Below are 20090 nucleotides of genomic sequence, written 5' to 3'. Positions count from 1 at the left end.
TTCACTTAATCTTCATTTAGATAGTATATTTCAATCAGCAGAAATTCTAAATGTTTTCCAAGGAGTCCATAGTGGAAGATATGCAACAAATTGAAAAAGATCCGAAATGGAGCATATGTCCTTCCCTCGTTCTGACGGCTCAGCGGTGAGTTGTGTAAGATCATAAAATTGTCTGTCGAAATGGGCAGCAGCCTTTGCCAGGAAGACCACTGTTAAGAAACAGTAAATTACTAGTCTGTGATCACAACACCCAATCACAGCATTGTGCAATATACACTGGAGTGGCCCGAGGGAAGCATCACTCTCTCTCTCTCTCTCTCTCTCTCTCTCTCTCTCTCTCTCTCTCTCTCTCTCTCTCTCTCTCTCTCTCTCTCTCTCTCTCTCTCTCTCTCTCTCTCTCTCTCTCTCTCTCTCTCTCTCTCACCCACCTATGTCTTACTATACTTGTGAGCAGTGGCAGAGCCCCACATTTTAAGCCCAAAGAATTATAAATAAAAAAAAGTGCCTGTTTTGCATGTTATTTTGGCATTAACACGTGACACATTTCAGTTTGTAAACATAGTAAAAAAATTATAAAAAATAAGTAATTGCGTCAATAAAGTCTTTTTTTTTTGCTTTCTTGAGTAAGGCAGCTTCAAAATGCAGGTGTTTCAGCCTAGCTCAGTGCTTTCTGTGGTGGTAGGGCAGCAAGCGGAAAATACGGAGCGAAGGTGTTGGTAATGTTCTCTAGTTGCACCGTGATTGGCACAGTGTTCTGTCACTCATGGGGACACTACGTCACCGCCAAGTCTACGGGTAAAGCAAAAAAATTCAAGCCTCTTGGGTGCTGCCATAGAGTTACATTAGAAGTGCCCATCCAAGAAGGCTCAAGGTCATTGGCCACAGATAAAATTACGTCAAATCACATTACATCTACAGTAGCTTTGATTGGACTGATCATGTCAACATCATACTTAAAAAATCTTAGCTAGCTGTCATCCTCATGAATCAAGTTGACAATCTACTGGCAAATCCTTTTTAATCCTTGTCATTTAAAGAGAAATAATGAAGAGAAATTAAATAAAACGTATCGGTGCTAATCGGCCATTGCACATAAACATTGGAAATCGCAAATTCAACAATGAGTGGTTTGGAAGGAATCAGTGGCTAACTGCAAGCATTGCAAAGCAATCACTAGCCTGCTATTTAGTGTAGTGGCTGTGTGTGTGGTCCCAAGGGGATTAAGGGTCTCTTTCCAATAAAAAAACTATAAACATTCAACATTGGCCATGCTGCCAATGAAGCATGATTTGTGCCGCGCTCAAAACTGTATAATGCGAAATCTGAGTTCAGTGAGTTCAAGACAACTGGGAACTCGGGAAAAATTAGCTCAGACTGGGAAAATAATTTTTGAACGGTCATCCAACTCGGAATTGAAAATCCAGAAGTTGAGCCTCTTTCTAGAACTACGACCTGAAGATCACTGACGTCATCATGATTCAACCTTGTTTTTTCAGAGTTCCCAGTTGTCTTGAAAGCACCAGACTTTGATGACAAAATTTGCCCACGAAGAACTGCCGCGCCAACTTCATGTTCAAGTGAGCACGACAAAGTGTGTCCAAAAATGTCTTGTATGCTGCTGCATAAATTACGTAATATGCCAGAGCGATATGTATGCTGTAGCTAAGAAAAGTAATACTAAGTATATGTTGTGTAGTAAACTGTTAGTAGCTCATGTGCCTCACCCTAATAATTTGGTCTATTTTCCCCTCTTAATTTCGCCTATTGTTCTGACTTGGTGGTGCACATGTAGCCTATAACCTGTTTTAGAGAAATGTAATCAACAAATATTGTAAGAGCTTTCATTGTCTACTTATATGCCCCCTTTACTTATCCTACGGTTCTGACTTGGTGTACAGGGAAAATACTGTAAGAACGTCCCATATTCTGAATTCTGTCACTGTACATTTCAAAAGTGCTGAACAAATAGTTATATTGACTACATCCGTCCTAGCTCGCTCATTAATGTCTTAATCGAAATTACGGATTGCCTCTTGTCGTCCCTTTATGCCATAGCTTGTACATCTCAATTGTCTGTAGAAACCACAATTGTTTAAGCATATCATGTTTTTTTAAAGGCAGTAAATGAGGCTGAATGAACTGTTTAGCTGCCAAACAAGGCTCCAGGTGTGGCAGTGGTAAGGTGAGTTGACTGCTGTTGGAACTCTGCTGTTGGGACTCTGCTGTTGGGACAGCTTTATGTAGGCCCTAACAGTTTGTGGGCCCTGTTTGTCACCGTTATAGTGCAATTAATGTATTGTTGAGTGTTGTGTAGTGGCTTTGCTGGCATGCATCCCACAAATATTTTTTTTTGCCCCACCAAGATTTACATGGTAAAATTGCCACTGCTTGTGAGGACTTTTTGGGGACCAACAATTGATTCCCATTCAAAATCCTATTGTCCCTAACCCTATACCTAACCCTAACTCAAAACCTAACCCTAACCATTACCCTAACCTCCAACCCTAACTCTAAACCTAACCATTACCCTAACCTTAACTCTAAACCTAACTGCTAACCCTAAACCTAACCCTAAGCCTTAAATAGCCTTTTTACAAGAGAGGCCGGCAAAATGTCTTTGAATTTTAGTTGGTTTCCTATTCTTTTGAGGACTTCTGGTACTCACAAGTATAATAAAATGTGTACACACACACACACTCATTTCAACACAAATAACAAGATGAGTCAGCGTTGAGAGTCGCTGGGCTGGAGCCCTCACACTCTGAAATAAGTGTTGAAAGAGATCAAAGCCTATGCTTGAGGGATCTCACACACTGAAGACATGGCCTCAACCCTCTGTACTAGAGGGGCCTCTGTGCCGGGGAGATCACACAGGGCAGAGACAACAAAAGAGGAGGAAATAACAAATAAGACAAAGGAAATACCAAAATGAAAAACTCATCACACAGTGAAAGGATACGGACAGGCGGAACCCCAGACAGACGGACAGACATTTCAAAGGTTGTTGCATATAAAAATCAGTCTGCCCTTGCAGAAAACACAAACGCTACCTGAATGTTAAGAACGTAGAGGAAAATGATAGATTTCGGTGTTCACAATTATTACCATTTTGAGAATAAATATGGCTTTGGAGGACGTGTTTGGCTTCTGCTTAAAATTTACATTAAACTGCCATTGAGGTTCAAGGAAATAAAAAGTTTAAATATCGTTCAAACCCATTGTCACCAACCCTTCATCATGGCCATTGCAAGTTCCTCATTCCTGTTTTAATCCCCAGCCACTGTCTGCAGTCATCCTGAGCTGACAAACCTCACTCCAGCCACCTTTTGTTTTTCATTAAAACACTTTCTCTGTTGAACCATTACATTTGTATTCTGCTAGCCTAGACTCCAGCCATTATACAGTGTTGGGGTCTGGTACCGTGAGACTAATATTCTGCTAACTCTAAAAAGGTGAACCTAAGGACACACACACACACACACACACACACACACACACACACACACACACACACACACAACAACAACTCCAATGGAGTTAGCCAGTGCATCTTGCTACAGTACTGCAGAGACCAGACAGACAGATCTGACAGACTGCTGCAGTGATGTGGTAAGTGTTAAGAGATTGAATGAGAGACATGTCTGGGAATATGAAAGCAGGCTTATGGTTCAAGTTCAGTGACACTGTTGGCTGACAAACAGTCAAACACACTGGCTGACTATGAGGGCCTGATTTATTCACTCACACACAGACACAGACACACACACCATATCCCCTTAAAAAAATGATGGGATGATTCAGCCAGGGGAAGTTTGTTTGGCAATGGGACACTGGTTATTGTCAATGAGGCATTGTTTACAATCAATAGGAACTACCGTCTGTACGACATCTCAGTTAAGGTAAACAGACCAGAGATCCCTCAGGTTCCATCTCAAATGGCACCCTATTCCCTATGTAGTGCACTACTTTTGAACAGGGGTCAAAAGTAGTGCACTGCATAAGGAATAGGGTACCATTGGGAAACAAGCTCAGTGATTTGGAGGTAAACATCCATGAAAGATCTATGACGCTACCAGAGGGTCTAAAATGACTTTCCCCTCTGAGAATGACATGGTTTGACAATCAAACACACATCATGGCTACTATATTTCACCTTGAAAACAAATGTCAGGTTATATTTATGAACATGTCCCATCACGTCAGGCTATCTATACATTGTGGTGTCTAGTTTCTCATACAGTGCATTCGGAAAGTATTTAGACCCCTTCCCTTTTTCCACATTTTGTTACGTTACAGCATTATTCTAAAATGGATTAAATAAATGTTTTTCCTCATCAATCTACACACAATACCCCAAATGAAAAACAGAAATACCTTATTTACATAAGAATTCAGACCCATTGTTTTGAGACTCGAAATTGAGCTTAAGTGCATCTTGTTTCCATTGATCATCCTTGAGATGTTTCTACAACTTGATTGGAGTCCACCTGTGGTAAATTCAATTGTTGGACATGATTTGGAAAGGCACACCTGTCTACATGTCAGATGAAATCTCGCGTCTTGTGACGGCCGGCCGCCCAACAACCTGCCCACTTGACCCTATCCCCTCCTCTCTTCTCCAGACCATTTCCGGAGACCTTCTCCCCTACCTCACCTCGCTCATCAACTCATCCTTGACCGCTGGCTACGTCCCTTCCGTCTTCAAGAGAGCGAGAGTTGCACCCCTTCTGAAAAAACCTACACTCGATCCCTCCGATGTCAACAACTACAGACCAGTATCCCTTCTTTCCTTTCTCTCCAAAACTCTTGAACGTGCCGTCCTTGGCCAGCTCTCTTGCTATCTCTCTCAGAATGACCTTCTTGATCCTAATCAGTCAGGTTTCAAGACTGGGCATTCAACTGAGACTGCTCTTCTCTGTGTCACGGAGGCTCTCCGCACTGCTAAAGCTAACTCTCTCTCCTCTGCTCTCATCCTTCTAGACCTATCTGCTGCCTTTGATACTGTGAACCATCAGATCCTCCTCTCCACCCTCTCCGAGCTGGGCATCTCCGGCGCGGCCCACGCTTGGATTGCGTCCTACCTGACAGGTCGCTCCTACCAGGTGGCGTGGCGAGAATCTGTCTCCGCACCACGTGCTCTCACCACTGGTGTCCCCCAGGGCTCTGTTCTAGGCCCTCTCCTATTCTCGCTATACACCAAGTCACTTGGCTCTGTCATATCCTCACATGGTCTCTCATATCATTGCTATGCAGATGACACACAATTAATCTTCTCCTTTCCCCCTTCTGACAACCAGGTGGCGAATCGTATCTCTGCATGTCTGGCAGACATATCAGTGTGGATGACGGATCACCACCTCAAGCTGAACCTCGGCAAGACGGAGCTGCTCTTCCTCCCGGGGAAGGACTGCCCGTTCCATGATCTCGCCATCACGGTTGACAACTCCCTTGTGTCCTCCTCCCAGAGTGCTAAGAGCCTCGGCGTGATCCTGGACAACACCCTGTCGTTCTCCACTAACATCAAGGCGGTGACCCGATCCTGTAGGTTCATGCTCTACAACATTCGCAGAGTACGACCCTGCCTCACACAGGAAGCGGCGCAGGTCCTAATCCAGGCACTTGTCATCTCCCGTCTGGATTACTGCAACTCGTTGTTGGCTGGGCTCCCTGCCTGTGCCATTAAACCCCTACAACTCATCCAGAACGCCGCAGCCCGTCTGGTGTTCAACCTTCCCAAGTTCTCTCACGTCACCCCGCTCCTCCGCTCTCTCCACTGGCTTCCAGTCGAAGCTCGCATCCGCTACAAGACCATGGTGCTTGCCTACGGAGCTGTGAGGGGAACGGCACCTCCGTACCTTCAGGCTCTGATCAGGCCCTACACCCAAACAAGGGCACTGCGTTCATCCACCTCTGGCCTGCTCGCCTCCCTACCTCTGAGGAAGCACAGTTCCCGCTCAGCCCAGTCAAAACTGTTCGCTGCTCTGGCACCCCAATGGTGGAACAAGCTCCCTCACGACGCCAGGACAGCGGAGTCAATCACCACCTTCCGGAGACACCTGAAACCCCACCTCTTTAAGGAATACCTGGGATAGGATAAAGTAATCCTTCTAACCCCCCCTTAAAAGATTTAGATGCACTATTGTAAAGTGGTTGTTACACTGGATATCATAAGGTGAATGCACCAATTTGTAAGTCGCTCTGGATAAGAGCGTCTGCTAAATGACTTAAATGTAAATGTAAATGTACATAAGGTCCCACAGTTGACAGTGCATGTTAGAGCAAAAACCAAGCTATGAGGTCGAAGGAAGAGTCCGTAGAGCTCAGAGACAGGGATTGTGTCGAGGCACAGATCTGGGGAAGGGTACCAAAACATTTCTGCAGCATTGAAGGTCCCCAAAAACACAGTGGCCTCCATCATTCTTAAATGGAAGAAGTTTGGAACCACCAAGACTCTTCCTAGAGCTGGCCGCTAGGCCAAACTGAGCAATCGGGGGAGAAGGGCCTTGGTCAGGGAGGTGACCAAGAACCCGATGGTCACTCTGACAGAGCTCTAGAGTTTCTCTGTGGAGATGCGAGAACCTTCTAGAAGGAGAACCATATCTGCAGCACTCCACCAATCAGGCCTTTATGGTAGAGTTGCCAGATGGAAGCCACTCCTTAGTAAAAAGCATATGACAGCCCGCTTGGAGTTTGCCAAAAGCCATCTAAAGGACTCTCAGACTATGCGAAACAAGATTCTCTGGTCTGATGAAACCAACTCTTTGGCCTGAATGCCAAGCGTCATGTGTGGAGGAAACCTGGCACCATCCCTACAGTGAAGCATGGTGGTGGCAGCATACTCTGGGGAGGTTTTTCAGCGGCAGGGACTGGGAGACTAGTCAGGATAGAGGGAAAGATGAAAGCAAAATACAGAGAGATCCTTTATGAAAACCTAGTCCAGAGCGCTCAGGACCTCAGACTGGGGCAAAAGTTTACCTTCCAACAGGACAACGACCCGAAGTACACAGCCAAGACAACGCAGAAGTGGCTTCAGGTCACATCTCTGAATGTCCTTGAGTGGCCCAGCCAGAGCCCAGACTTGAACTCGATCGAACATCTCTGGAGAGACCCGAAAATAGCTGTGCAGCGACGCTCCCCATCCAACCTCACAGAGCTTGATAGGATCTCCCCAAATACACGCGCGCCAAGCTTGTAGCGTCATACCCAAGAAGACTCAAGGCTGTAATCGCTGCCAAAGGTGCTTCAACAAAGTACTGAGTAAAGGGTCTGAATATGTATGTAAACGTGATATCAGTTTTAAATTTGTAATACATTTGCAACAATTTCTAAAAAACTGTTTTTGCTTTGTCATTAAAGGGTGTGTAGATTGATGAGGAAAAAAAGATGTATTATCCATTTTATAATAAGACTGTAAAGTAACAAAATGAGGAAAAGGTCAAGGGGTCTGAATACTTTTCGAATTCACTGTATATTACTTAAGACAGCAAACGTATGAGTGTAGTTTAAAAGTAGCCTAGTGTACACACATCCAGAATTGCATGCGCACAAAGTAAAGTAATGAAATAAAGAATAGATACCACACAATGATAAATGCTCCAATTGTTTAATTTGCTTAATAAAACAGCTTGGGATCATTCATCAGTGTGTTGGTGTAAACGTTTTATTTCAAATATATGATTGTAGTCAGTGTACAAAACAAAGCAGCCATTTATCAGCATAACAATATATTTCAAAGAAAGACACATTCAGTTGATCAATACAGCATAAAAAGCTACATTCATAGCATCTCAAACTTCAAGAACAAGCACACAATGTGTTGATACAGTGACTGTATCCTGACACTCTAGTCTCGATCGATCGATCGATAGATAGATACATAGATAGATAGATATCCTCAGCCTCCAGTACAGCCCGTCTGGGTTGGTTTTAGCAGGGAGAAGGCCTGAGGGCAGAAAAGGCTTTAGCACTGATAGGGATCCAGGGATCCATCCCCGTAATACCCTCAGGCTCTCCTTCTCCACAACATTATTACCACAACCACACGAATAAGGGAAGTCAGGTTTGGCTTGATTAGCCTATAGTCTGCTGTCTGAATGTGCAGGTACCCCCGTACCCCCCCCCCCCCCAGACTTTGTATGCAAACAACGGTCCATGAATGAGCCAATTAAACTAGGCTATTATTGCACCTTATCTTGTGTTCATAGAGTTGCCTAATAAGACATTAAACGTGACATGCCAGCCCATCGGGGGCAGCCGACGCTAGTTTCTACTTAACAGTAAAGGCTGTTTGAGGGACATTTATGTTTTTTCTTTCAGAAATGCTTTCTTGAACATGTGAACTTTCATGTGCCTTAATTACAAACTTGTATGGGATCTGTAAATATTCATTTGTATTTTTATTTTATTATGAGCCTAGTTTAGCCAATGAGAAAGCACTTAGCTATATGTGACCCACCACCTGGATTCGGTCATATGTAGCAACATTTGACATTGGATAAAAGTAGAGACTCCGAGCTAGAAAATTGTATATCATACTGTGCAGTTGAGGAACAATGAGAAAGTCATTTTGATAAACTTGTAACTCCACGGTTGAGAAAATGGCCTGTGAATGGTTTGGTACACCTACTGGAGACCTTTCCTTTGTCTACACCCATTCGGCATTGTTCACACCCATCTCTTTAAGGATTCACAGTGTAGTAAACAACCAAAGGTTTTCAAGACTAAAAGTGGTGAAAGTGGTAGCAAAAAGTAGTAGTAAAAATAAACTTCTAGTCCTTGGCCTATATTCTAATCTGATTTTGGTGCAGGACATGTTGTTCTTCACATTACCGTCTCTGGTAAACACACACCATATCACGTTTACTCGTCACATGCACAGGGTACAGAAGGTGTAAACGGTACAGTGAAATGGTTACTTGCAGATTGGAGTCTTTTGTTTAGACATGTAGCTAGCTAGCTAAACAATGAACCATAATCCCAACTCTTAATGCCACGTTCAAAACAACTGGGAACTCATATGGAAAGCTGTGAAAGCCTGTTTGCAGATGAAGAGAGAGGTCCCAATGAAGGTCCCAAGACTGAGACTAAGGGTATAACCTATATAATGGATTATACAGTATGTTAGAAAATGTTGTATACAAAAATGCAGTTAAAACATCACACACAATGTATATACCTTCTATAACTGGAGCAGGTCAACCCTGCTGGAGGTCTGCTGGGTGTGCAGGGTTCTGTTTCAGCCCAGCAATAACACACCTGATTCAACTTGTCAAACCTACTGTAATGAGTTGATAATCAAGTGTGCTATTGCTTGGCTGGAACAGAAGTCTGCTCACCCCGTAAAGAGCAAGGGTCAGTGGAGCAAGGTTGGCCACCTCTGGTATAGATTTATTTTTGTTGTTCACCTGAAATTATTCTTTCGTAATAATAACCTACTTGTATTACTCAATTATCTATTGTTGTTTAGACTGTAAAGAACGAGTGTCAATGTTGATTAATCACAAATCACAATCCTGCAATAAATAGGGGACGGAGTGATAACATTATCACTTATGTGCTGGCTGTTTAAACTAACTGCACATCTTTATCAGTACAATCCTATCCTGCCCTGAATGGAAGAGTTTAGTTCTTCTCCAACACCATCCATCCATGATGAGCCTGTCCTGCACACTGCTACTCCCTCGATTTTTTTAAAAACAAGTTTCGCCATCTGTGCTGTCCACGCCTATACTGTGAGTCTCCTATCCTCCTCAATTGTTCATGTCACCAGCCTCCACTGGCGTTGAACCATCATAACTATATTGAAATAATCTATCTAGCATTGATTAAGGTTAAAAATGTTATGGCCCCCCCTAAACGGGGTCTGTGCCACCCCATTTAAAATGTTCTGGACATGCCACTGCCTACACTGCTGAGAATGTGTATAAGTGATTGAGAAATAACTTGTCAAGACATTCGTTTTACTTGATGTAGGTGTAGGGTTCAGAGAGTGCTGAAGTAGATTGCTATTTCTCTGCTGATAAAAATTGAACGGAAAATTGAGCCGATCACGAAGTTAAATCGCTATGTTGTGAATGTAATATGACATTTAAGTATTCAGAAATAAACGACATTTAGTTGTAAGTAATCAAAGATAATAAACAAGTATGTAATTTTACTATAGCCTGCCCTACCGCTATCTTTCATATTCTTATCTGCGCTTATAGTTTTATGCATGGATTACTGCGCTACACTGGCAGGTGCAGCCTGTGCTCAGCGCTGTTGATCTCGATGCATTAACTATAAACTTCTCCGCCACATAAACTGTCAAATCTCAACTCACCTTGCCTTTAAGATCCAGAATGAATATAGCAGACGCCGACATCCTGATAAACTAATACCGGACAATATACTGATGTTTCACGTTCAATATCCCTTACAACATTATATTCAGTGAACGTCCTCTCTCGCTCTTTTCCGGGTAGTATTTCGTCGTCAGACCTGTCGAGCAGCTTTCAACCCAACAGAGCAGGCAAAACCAACCCACACTGTGGACAGTCATTCTGTGCGAGAGTCGCTACATCAATGAATGGGTTTACATACCACGGTATCGATTATCTTCTGTTCTTCTTCTAAACTACTACCAGGAGTGTTTGTCTATTGTACTATATAAAACATTGTTATACCTTATTATAGATCGATGCATACCTGTGTTTCAAAATAATGTGATGGCTTTTTCTACAGAAGTGTGCTACTGAAGTTAAAAACGTTTATTTGATCTACAAATGTAACAAAGTGGAGTGCAAGCACACACAAAAAACAAATTATGCCAGAACTCAAAAAAGCTAAATCAAAACAAATGGATTGATTATTTGATCCACTTTGTATAATCATTTTCCAACATATTTGTATTTCAAGTCCATACAAACAGTCAACCCTACTTGGAAATCCAATGAAAGACACACATCCACAGGTACCCTATTGCAAAGCTACATTGAGTTGGCTCTGTTCTGAGAGAGATTGCTATTGTCAGTTTTGTATTCATATGTGACTGTTTTTTTCCATCCCAAGATGATGGAGATAGACATGCATATATTTAATATCGGCATTGGCCCTAATCAGTGTCCAAATTGGCTACAGTGACCTCTCTCTCTCTCTTTCTGTCTCTCTCTGTATGTATGTCTGTCTGTCTTTCTCTCCCATCTCTCTCTCCCCTCCCATTCCACGTCTTCTAGCCAATGGAAAATACCATGTCATCCTCCTCTTCCTGCAGTTCCAGTGCCCTCTTAGCCCTCTCCCTCTCGCTGGCTTGTATGTAGTTATCCTCTATGAAGCCATCATCATCATCATCCTCCTCATCCTCCATGTCCATCTCTCCCTGGGGGACAGCAGCAGGGTGGGTGCTCCGTGCCTGTCCCCCATGGTTATGCATGGAGAAGCCTACCTCCAGGCTGTTGGGGTCACACTGGCTGGCTGTGTCCCCCTCGATCAGCCGGGTGTGACGGTAACTGGCCAGGTAGCGGCGGACCAGCTGGCATTTGGCCAGGACAGCGATGAGGAGGGAGAGGGAGATGGCCGTCACCAGTACTGCTACCAGGTACTGCCAGCTTTTGGATAAACGGCTCTGACCACCATCCTCACTGCCTGTTGGGAGAGGGGAATAGCTTTTACTGCTCAAATCAGTAAGCGTGACAACAGATAATTGATACTAAGTACATAGAAATTAATTGATATAATGAAGCAGAAGTAAGTTATATAACTGAGATCCATACCATTAGTTGTAGTCATTGAGTTAGCTGGAGTTGGGCTGGGAAGTTCAATGACCTCTGTTAACAGTTTCCTATGGAATGGTGTTCTGATTCCTGTCGACGAATCATCAGAGCCATGGTCAAGCTCTTGGTTCCCATGGAGATCCAGGAAGGATATAGTTTGAGCAGAAACAGACAGGGGGGCTTGCAGTATGTTGTGCCCCAGAAACAGCTTCCCTAACCTTGGTAAACCCTGCAGAGCTCCAGCCTCCATGGAGGTCAATTTGCAACCACTGAGGTCTAGTATCTGCAGGAAGGGCAGGCTGCAGAAGTGGCCTTTCTCCAGCAGAGGGAGGTAGTTTCCTGAGAGATTTAGGTTAACCAGCTGATCCAACCTCTGTAGTTGTCTGAGGTGTTGAGGGTTAGTAAGGTTCAGGTGGTTATGAGAGAGGTCCAGTGCGGTTGCATTGTTCCATATCTCTGTTGGAATATGGGCCAGTTTCCTCCAACTGCAGTTAAATGATGCCTTGTGGAAGAGATGGACAAGATTGGTCAAGCCAACCCTTCCAATTTTGTGGTTGCCATTTTGTTAGAATCAAGAAGAGTTTTGAAAAGAATAAATCAACATTAGGATTTTCTCCCTAAAACCATTGTATGGGTGAATTGAAAGGGAATTATTAAAATGGTGATGTTAAAATACATGAGGAAGGTCTTTCCACCAAGTCAGTACCTATAGAGAAGTGTAACTTGGTAAAAAAAAAAAGTTTGATTTCACCTAATTATAACATTCTGTCATAAAGAGCACATGTTCAATGTCATGTAACCAGTTTTCCCAACTCAAGAGGTGAAATTTAAAAAAATACTCTAGTAAGTGTCTATTAAGTGCCTTTGTAGGACGTCATCGTAAATAAGAATTTGTTCTTAACTGAATTGCCTAGTTAAATAAAGGTCAAATACATCAAATAAAAATAGAGCCAAATAAACAGGGTTCACCGTAACAGGGTTGACGACTTCTTCTTAAATCAGCCATAAATCCCCTTGTTAGAGGGGGAATGGAAGCTTCTTGTGTGCAACAGAGAGTAAAAAAAAGGTGTACAATTTGAATTTTTAAAAACATATCTAGCCTGTCTACCTATGGGTACCAGGGTTGACGTGTTATGCTTGATCCGCTCCGTTTTCCACCACAAAACACCAGAAAATGGCCAAAAAGAGTACAACCAGCTCACCTGCTTGTACTCTATGATTTGGCTATTATATTTATTTATTTATTTGTATTTTACCAGGTAAGTTGACTGAGAACACATTCTCATTTACAGCAACGACCTGGGGAATAGTTTCAGGGGAGAGGAGGGGGATGAATGAGCCAATTGTAAGCTGGGGATGATTAGGTGGCTGTGATGGTATGAGGGCCAGATTGGGAACTTAGCCAGGACACCGGGGTTAACACCCCTACTCTTACGATAAGTGCAATGGGATCTTTAATGACCTCAGAGAGTCAGGACACCTGTTTAATGTTTCTTTAAAAATAAATATTTAAAAAGGAATAGTGTCACCATATTAAAACAAGAGTTCAGTGCACATAACAGGGTTGACCATAAAATGAGGGACAGACGTAAATGAATCACTAATCACATGAAATAAATCATCTTCAGACATGACTTTGTCAAAACAACAAAATAACTAAGGCTGTACAATGATAGTGAAATGTGGAGAAATGTTAGGATTAAGGGGGTTAAAATCTTCCTAGAGGGGACACGGGGTTGACGGAGGGACATGTCAAAATGCAGTATTTTTGCACTTTAGCAAGCCTTTATTCACATAAAATAAAACGGATTTATTGAATTGTCCATGTGGTCTATATGAAAGGGCACTTCATTTAATATAACAGGCTTTTAAAATTCAATATTGGTGCACAATGTCTACTCAAAAAATCAAAGGCCCTCATTTTGTCAAATGACCCAGGAGTCTTTGCAACTGTCTAGTGCTAATAACTAAATATTGAATGTAATCACTTTAAAACAGAAAGATAAAAGAAAACCATCTAATATTTAACGAATCAATTTGTGAAAAACAAATAGATTTGCTGAAAGAAGCACAATCTTGACATATAATTCTAATGTTGATATCCTATAACGAAGTAGACTTGACTCCCAGAGGTAACACTAGTTTACTGTATGATCAACAACAGGAAAAGTGTAGCACAAACAGGAAATTCTCCATCGTGTCATCCTCGTGTGACTGCTTAGAACTGAACAAAGGGAAGAACATGGGGAGAAGGACAAAGCTGTGTGTGTCTTTCTTACCGTGCCAGTATTGACAGTACACGGGCCAACAATGTGACCGTGAAGTGTGTTCCAACTAACTGTTCCCCAGAAACACAAAACCACACACAGACCGGGGCCCCAGGACCCCATGGTTCCCCTACTTCCTGTAGAAATGACAAATGGAGAAACACAATACATATTAATCAGACTGAAAAGTAAGTCATAACTAGAATTGGACTGCATTTGTGTAGCCATTATAACCTGACTTATAGGGTATATAGGGCCTATGACCTAACTGAAATATACCTGACCAGGAAAAACTACTGGCCCTAAAAAACACCAGAATTGGGTTGAAAAACATAAACCGTTTTTGACATGTTCAATCAAAGCTGCAACCAGTGACCTCTGTGCTCTTCTGTAAGTGAATATGTTAAATGTACATTTGTTTGCATGCGATGTTGATTCATGCTGTCATAAATGACTTATTGCACTCTGAAGATGTCTATTGGCATGTTCTCACAAAGACAACAGTCAGTCCATACCAGTTTAGTGTTCCCGCCAGGTTGGTGTTGTACATTTTCTATGAAGATGTGTGTACACACTTTCTATGCACTAAAAAGTTGATTTAAAGTGTTTAGTTATAGAATGAAGAGCTTTTCACACACAATAGCAATAGCTTTTGTTCTGCAGAGTGCTCTTATGTAGTTCTTAGAACCACTTGTATCTTTCTCTCTCTTTATTTTTTCACCCTTCCTTTTCTGTTTTCAGAGTCCTCTTGGCACCATGGTGATTTTTCGCAGAGGGGCCAGGCTGGCTGGTCGGTCTGCCATTAGGCCTCTTCCCCTCTCCTTCTCCTGCTATTCAGCTCAGCATTGTTGGCTGTAAACACCCGAGTGGGGCTCTCTTTATCTCTTCCTGTCCTCACACAGCCAAGGCACAAAAACAACACTCCAGGCCTGGGAGCTATGGAAAGCCTAGGAGCCCACAAGAGGCTGTGTGTGTAATAGTAGGGTGTGTGTATGTGTGTGTGCGTACATCTAGCGTGTGTGCATGCTTGTCTGTGTGTCTGCATCTGCATTAGCGTTTGTGACTGCATGAGTGTGCACTGTATGTTTAAGAGTAGGCTTTGAAGGCCTCCTGGGTGGCGCACTGCATCGCAGTGCTAGCTGTCCCACCAGAGATTCTGGGTTCGAGCCCAGGCTCTGTCGCAGCCGGCCGCGACCGGGAGGTCCATGGGGCGACGCACAATTGGCCCAGCGTCATCCGGGTTAGGGAGGGTTTGGCCGGCAGGGATATCCTTGTCTCATCGTGCACTGGGCCGGGCGCAGTGCACGCTGACCAGGTCACCAGGTGTATGGTGTTTCCTCTGACACATTGGTGCGGCTGGCTTCCGGGTTGGATGTGCATTGTGTCAAGAAGCAGTGCGGCTAGGTTGGGTTGTGTTTCGGAGGATGCATGGCTCTCGACCTTCACCTCTCCCGAGTCCATACGGGAGTTGCAGCGATGAGACAAGACTAAGTACTACCAATTGGATACCACGAAAATTGGGGAGAAAAAAGGGGTAAAAAAAACACACCTCCCTCTCCCTCACACACTCCCATCCCTCCCATCCCTGCAGCTCTTGCTGTTCTGTAATGGGTTGCCTAGGTCCTGTCCTTCTCCTCTCTCTCCTCTCTGGGTATAGAAGTCACACACAAAGCCATCTGATCACCTGGTATGGCTACTCTGTGGTGCAGCTGAGCAAGTCATCCTTCCACCTTCCTCCACCTCCTCAGTCCTCATTCATGGTGCCATATATATATTTGTGTTATTCGTTTTGCGTTTTGCATGGGAACTAAGCTATGCCATTGTTTGTCAAGAATGAAGGACATGGTTTGATCACACAGTGATTGGAAAAACAGCTGGCAAAGTTGTTTATGAGGAAGATGTTTTAGGCATGCAATGGGTACAGGGAGCCTGCTAGGCAGGCTAGGGTGGTATTCTTAAAAATAGTTATTCTTTACTTTGAATGAGTTTCACATCTACGACTGCAACTATGTTAATTCTACTGTTTGTCCTAAACAAAGAAAGTGTCAATGGGTACAATCGTTTCTAACATTTGCATAAAGGCCTACACACTCTGCAATGTCATCAATAGAGCCAAGCAAGTACTGCAAACAAAAACACCATGATACTGATATATTTAGCTTTAGAGGTTAGTCAGATAGCAGAGTAATACATTTGACGGACTAATACCTCTTACCAGTGTTGTGTTCAAGACCACCTAAAGCGAGACTGATTCAAGACCAAGACCAGAGGGGGACAAGGGGTCTGAGACCGAGTCAAGACCGAGGCCAGAAAAATGAAAGTCCAATTCAAGACCATGATTGTAATTTTGTCAAATCACCACCATAATAAGAGTTCAAAATGTCCAGTTTTTCTGTGTTCATGTTTCAGACCAACATATTGATTCTTTTGACATTCTAAATAGTGAAAAAAAAACGCATGCTGAGGGAAAATAGAGCCACTCTACAAATGATTGCTAACCCAAACACAGTGGGGAACAATGGGCCTTCTACTCCTTCAGAGAAGGGCTAAGGATTTATAAAATAATGATTATAATAATATAACTATAATGATAACTATATTACTATTTTCAATGATGTTCTAATTTAATTGCTTCAGTTTTTGTTGGAAAGGAAAGGGCTAACACTGATGAGAAAAAAAAGATCCAATCAAGATTTTTCTTTGCTGGTCTCTGGGGAGATAAATCTAGCTAGCTAAGTCAGCCATTTGCTAGGCCATCAGAACCTAGATAAAGACATCTGCTATTCACCTGTATTAGGGCACAATTTTGGAGTGCCAGTGGAAACAACCAATCACATTTTGACTTAATGAGTGGGACCGTTTTTACTAAAACTTATGGAAACATCTGCCTTCTTGAAAGTCAACGTACAACCTGATTTCCCCCCTAATCCATATCAGTGATTTTTTTGCTACTTGCCAAAACAACAGCGTTTCTGGTGCTTGTGTAGTTTATAAGGAGCTTGTTTTAAAAAATACAAGTAATATGATTATTGTGGCAGATGTTTGTGTATATAGCACATGTTATGCTTAGGTTTTCAATATATCACAAACTGTTTCTGCATATTCGAGCAGTAGTTTTCCCACGGTCTAGCTAGCTAGCTTTTGTTGTCGGCTAGTTTGCAGTGGCTGCGGCAGGTGTTATCAAAGAGGATGTTGTTGCTAATTTGTTAGCTTCTCCCTTTCAAGATTAACTTTAATCAAGAAGTGAAGTTTCAAATGATCATCTGGTGAATGGAACTGTGTTTTTTTTGTTGCAGCTCTCTTGCTGTTGTTAGCCATCTCTTTGAAAATAACTCGTTTGTGAAACATTGTTGCATTTATAGTGGAACTGACAGCATTTTATCAACATGACATCTTATTAAAATTTGTTCATACACACACCAAGGAAGAATTAAAACATTTTCTGACAAGCGACTACTTAGATACAGTATGGTCATTTTCATAAATTCTTAGTATGTTTGTAACGACGGTCGTCGGGAATGGACCAAGGCGCAGCGTGTTGAGTGCTCATAATTAACTTTAATGAAAACACTTATACAAACAAAAAACGATGGACGACGAATACAGACTTGAAGGCAAACGACAGCAATTCAAGTGACAACCTCCCACAAATTACAAACACACCCTAATATATAGGACTCTCAATCAAAGGGAACTAAACAACACCTGCCTTCAATTGAGAGTCCACACCCCAATTAACTAAACATAGAAACAGACTAACTAGAAAGAACATAGACTAACAGAGCAGTGACCAAAAAACCCCGGAATACATAAATCAACTACCCTCTACATAATACACACACCCCGAACCACATAAACCAAATACCCTCTGCCACGTCCTGACCAGCCTACACTAACAAAATAACCCTCATACTGGTCAGAACGTGACAATGTTTGGGAATTATGTATACCAAGGCATAGAGTGGGAAAGTGGCTGTGCATTTGGACAATTAATAGACACTGCAGTAAATAAAACGGAATAAAAACATCTGTCTTGTCCAGTCCCGGAGTCTACACAGACCGGTGTGCTATAGCCAATCTGAGCTACAGTGGACCTTCATACAAACAAGCCATTTGCCACACGGGCCTGCTATCATTCACTTTCAACTGGACTGTGTGTTTATAGGCATGACTTTAGATCATTAGAACTCATTCGCCAAAAGCCACAAAATACACCTGAATGGATTTCTGCAAATATGTATTGATCAAACAACCATGAACAGGTAGGCTCTCTCTCCCTCAGTTATGCACATCAACAAGATCAACAACTAATGCTAGCCAGAGCGAGATTTGCTCAAATCTAATGAAGAAACATTAGATAAACCCTCATACGTTTTCAGCTAGTTGGCCGTCAAAATAGCTCTGATAAATGATGGGGGAATTGTAGCATCCTTGTGTATAGCCACTGAAAAACAATATGAGGGGAAAAAGTCAGTCACTCACCCACTCCTCCAATGGCATGGCATGACATCCTCCTAGCAGCTAGCTAGCTATCTAGCTAACGTTAGGCGCCGTGTTTTTAGCTTGCTACATAAATAGATCCGCTAGCCTATTAGCCACATTATGACTGACTTGTGATCATTGCCCTTGCTGTTTTGATTGTATTGACATTCCCAGCGTTAGTTACATTTTGTCCTTTTTCCCTCCAGAATATTCAGTCATTGAAACTGAAACAGTGCGTCCCGAATGGAGGCAGCAAACAATGTACCAGGCCAGCTGTGATTTACAACCTAAAGACAATATATTTTTGACTACCAAGAAATGTATTAGTGAATTATAATAATCATGCATTGAACCTCGTGTATCTATTCTGCCAACAATGCCTTAGTGTACGTCATGGAACGTTGAGTAAAAAAAAAAAACTATTTTTAAAACGTCTTATGAAGTTGGTTTTGAAGCATAAACTGGGAATTTGATATTTTTTTACTTATATTATGATTGTCTGTTTCATATCTGTTAAAACGCTGTCAGTTCCACTTTAAACTTTAGGTCAGTGATTACTTTGTGTGCTAAACATGAAATGTTTTTTGCAATGGGAAGTAATAGTTGTACATTTTGATTGGGAAATGCTTAATGGGTTTTGTTTACTTATGATTGGGACCTACTGGCTTATTATGTCAGAGTTTATAGACTGCTTGTCCTTTACCATCATGCTGTGTGTGACTGCTGTCTTTCCATTGGCCCTATGCAGAGGTGTAGTGGTGCATGGAGAAGTGGGTATACTCTAATTTAGCTAAAAAGTTCCCCATGAAAAACCCTGTCTGAAAAATCATTTTTTTTGTGTGAGTTTTTCTATGGATTTTTCAGGTTTTTTTCCCTCATTTTTTTTATATTGAAAAAAAATACACATTTGATGGTCAGTCCACGACAATGCTTCAAGCATGTTAATCTGATTGGGTGGGCCTGTAAGGGCCTGGCTCCCCAGTGGGTGGGCCTCTGTCCACCCAGGCCCATCCATGTCTATGCCCCTGATGCGAACAGCACATAATGACAATTGCAAATCACAAATAGCCAACTAACCAACACTTCGGACTAAACTTTTTCAATACCTGGTTTGCATACCCATTGTTGCCTTTGTTTGTATTTGCTGGTAGATATCATACGTGGAAACGTCTTTCCTACCCTACCGGCTACCGATGTCAGTCTTCTGTGAGCTGCTCCATGTTAAAAACCAGTTGATAGGTTGTTTTTTTTTACTCATGCTGCCTGCACATGATATTCCGCTGAAACTAGGCTATGTGTGTGGCGCGCATGTGAATACTTCTCACGTTCCTTGCGATTGTGTAGGGTACTTTGTGCATGATTTCTCTATTGTACTAAAAGTCGTATACCTCCACTACACTACTTTGATACGCATCAGTGTGTTTTAAGAACTGAAAAAAAGAGAATATACCCTCCACTACACCACTGGTCCTTTGTGTTTTACGAGAAGTGCACTCTCCTAACATGAGTGCGCTGGTATTACGGTTGCTGTCCTTTCAGAATCACGAACCTGTCACACACTGAAGGCGAATATGTTTGGCACTGCGCAAAC

General features: G+C 42.4%; 1 protein-coding gene across 5 annotated transcripts in view; it reads right to left on the bottom strand.

Moving 5' to 3' along the window:
• Positions 1-20090, bottom strand: part of LOC106584019 (AP-1 complex subunit mu-1) — a 45569-nt gene that overhangs the window by 24499 nt on the left and 980 nt on the right. For 4 of the 5 annotated variants that reach the window (XM_014168777.3, XM_045706461.2, XM_045706462.2 and 1 more), the window contains exons 2-4: positions 14030-14154; positions 11751-12252; positions 10322-11622 (exon numbers count right to left, since the gene is read on the bottom strand). In XM_014168777.3, coding sequence (XP_014024252.1) covers positions 10322-10363 — 42 coding nt within the window. In that variant the 5' untranslated portion in view covers positions 10364-11622; positions 11751-12252; positions 14030-14154. Of the gene's footprint in view, positions 1-10321; positions 11623-11750; positions 12253-14029; positions 14155-20090 lie in introns of those variants that run through there. The other variant, XM_082967899.1, reaches the window with a different exon arrangement.

The sequence above is a fragment of the Salmo salar genome, chromosome 23, assembly GCF_965601325.2.
Source record: "Salmo salar chromosome 23, fSalSal1, whole genome shotgun sequence".
Taxonomy (NCBI): Eukaryota; Metazoa; Chordata; class Actinopteri; order Salmoniformes; family Salmonidae; genus Salmo; species Salmo salar.
Note: the sequence above shows the minus strand (reverse complement) of the source record. Positions and strands in the feature narration are given on the sequence as shown.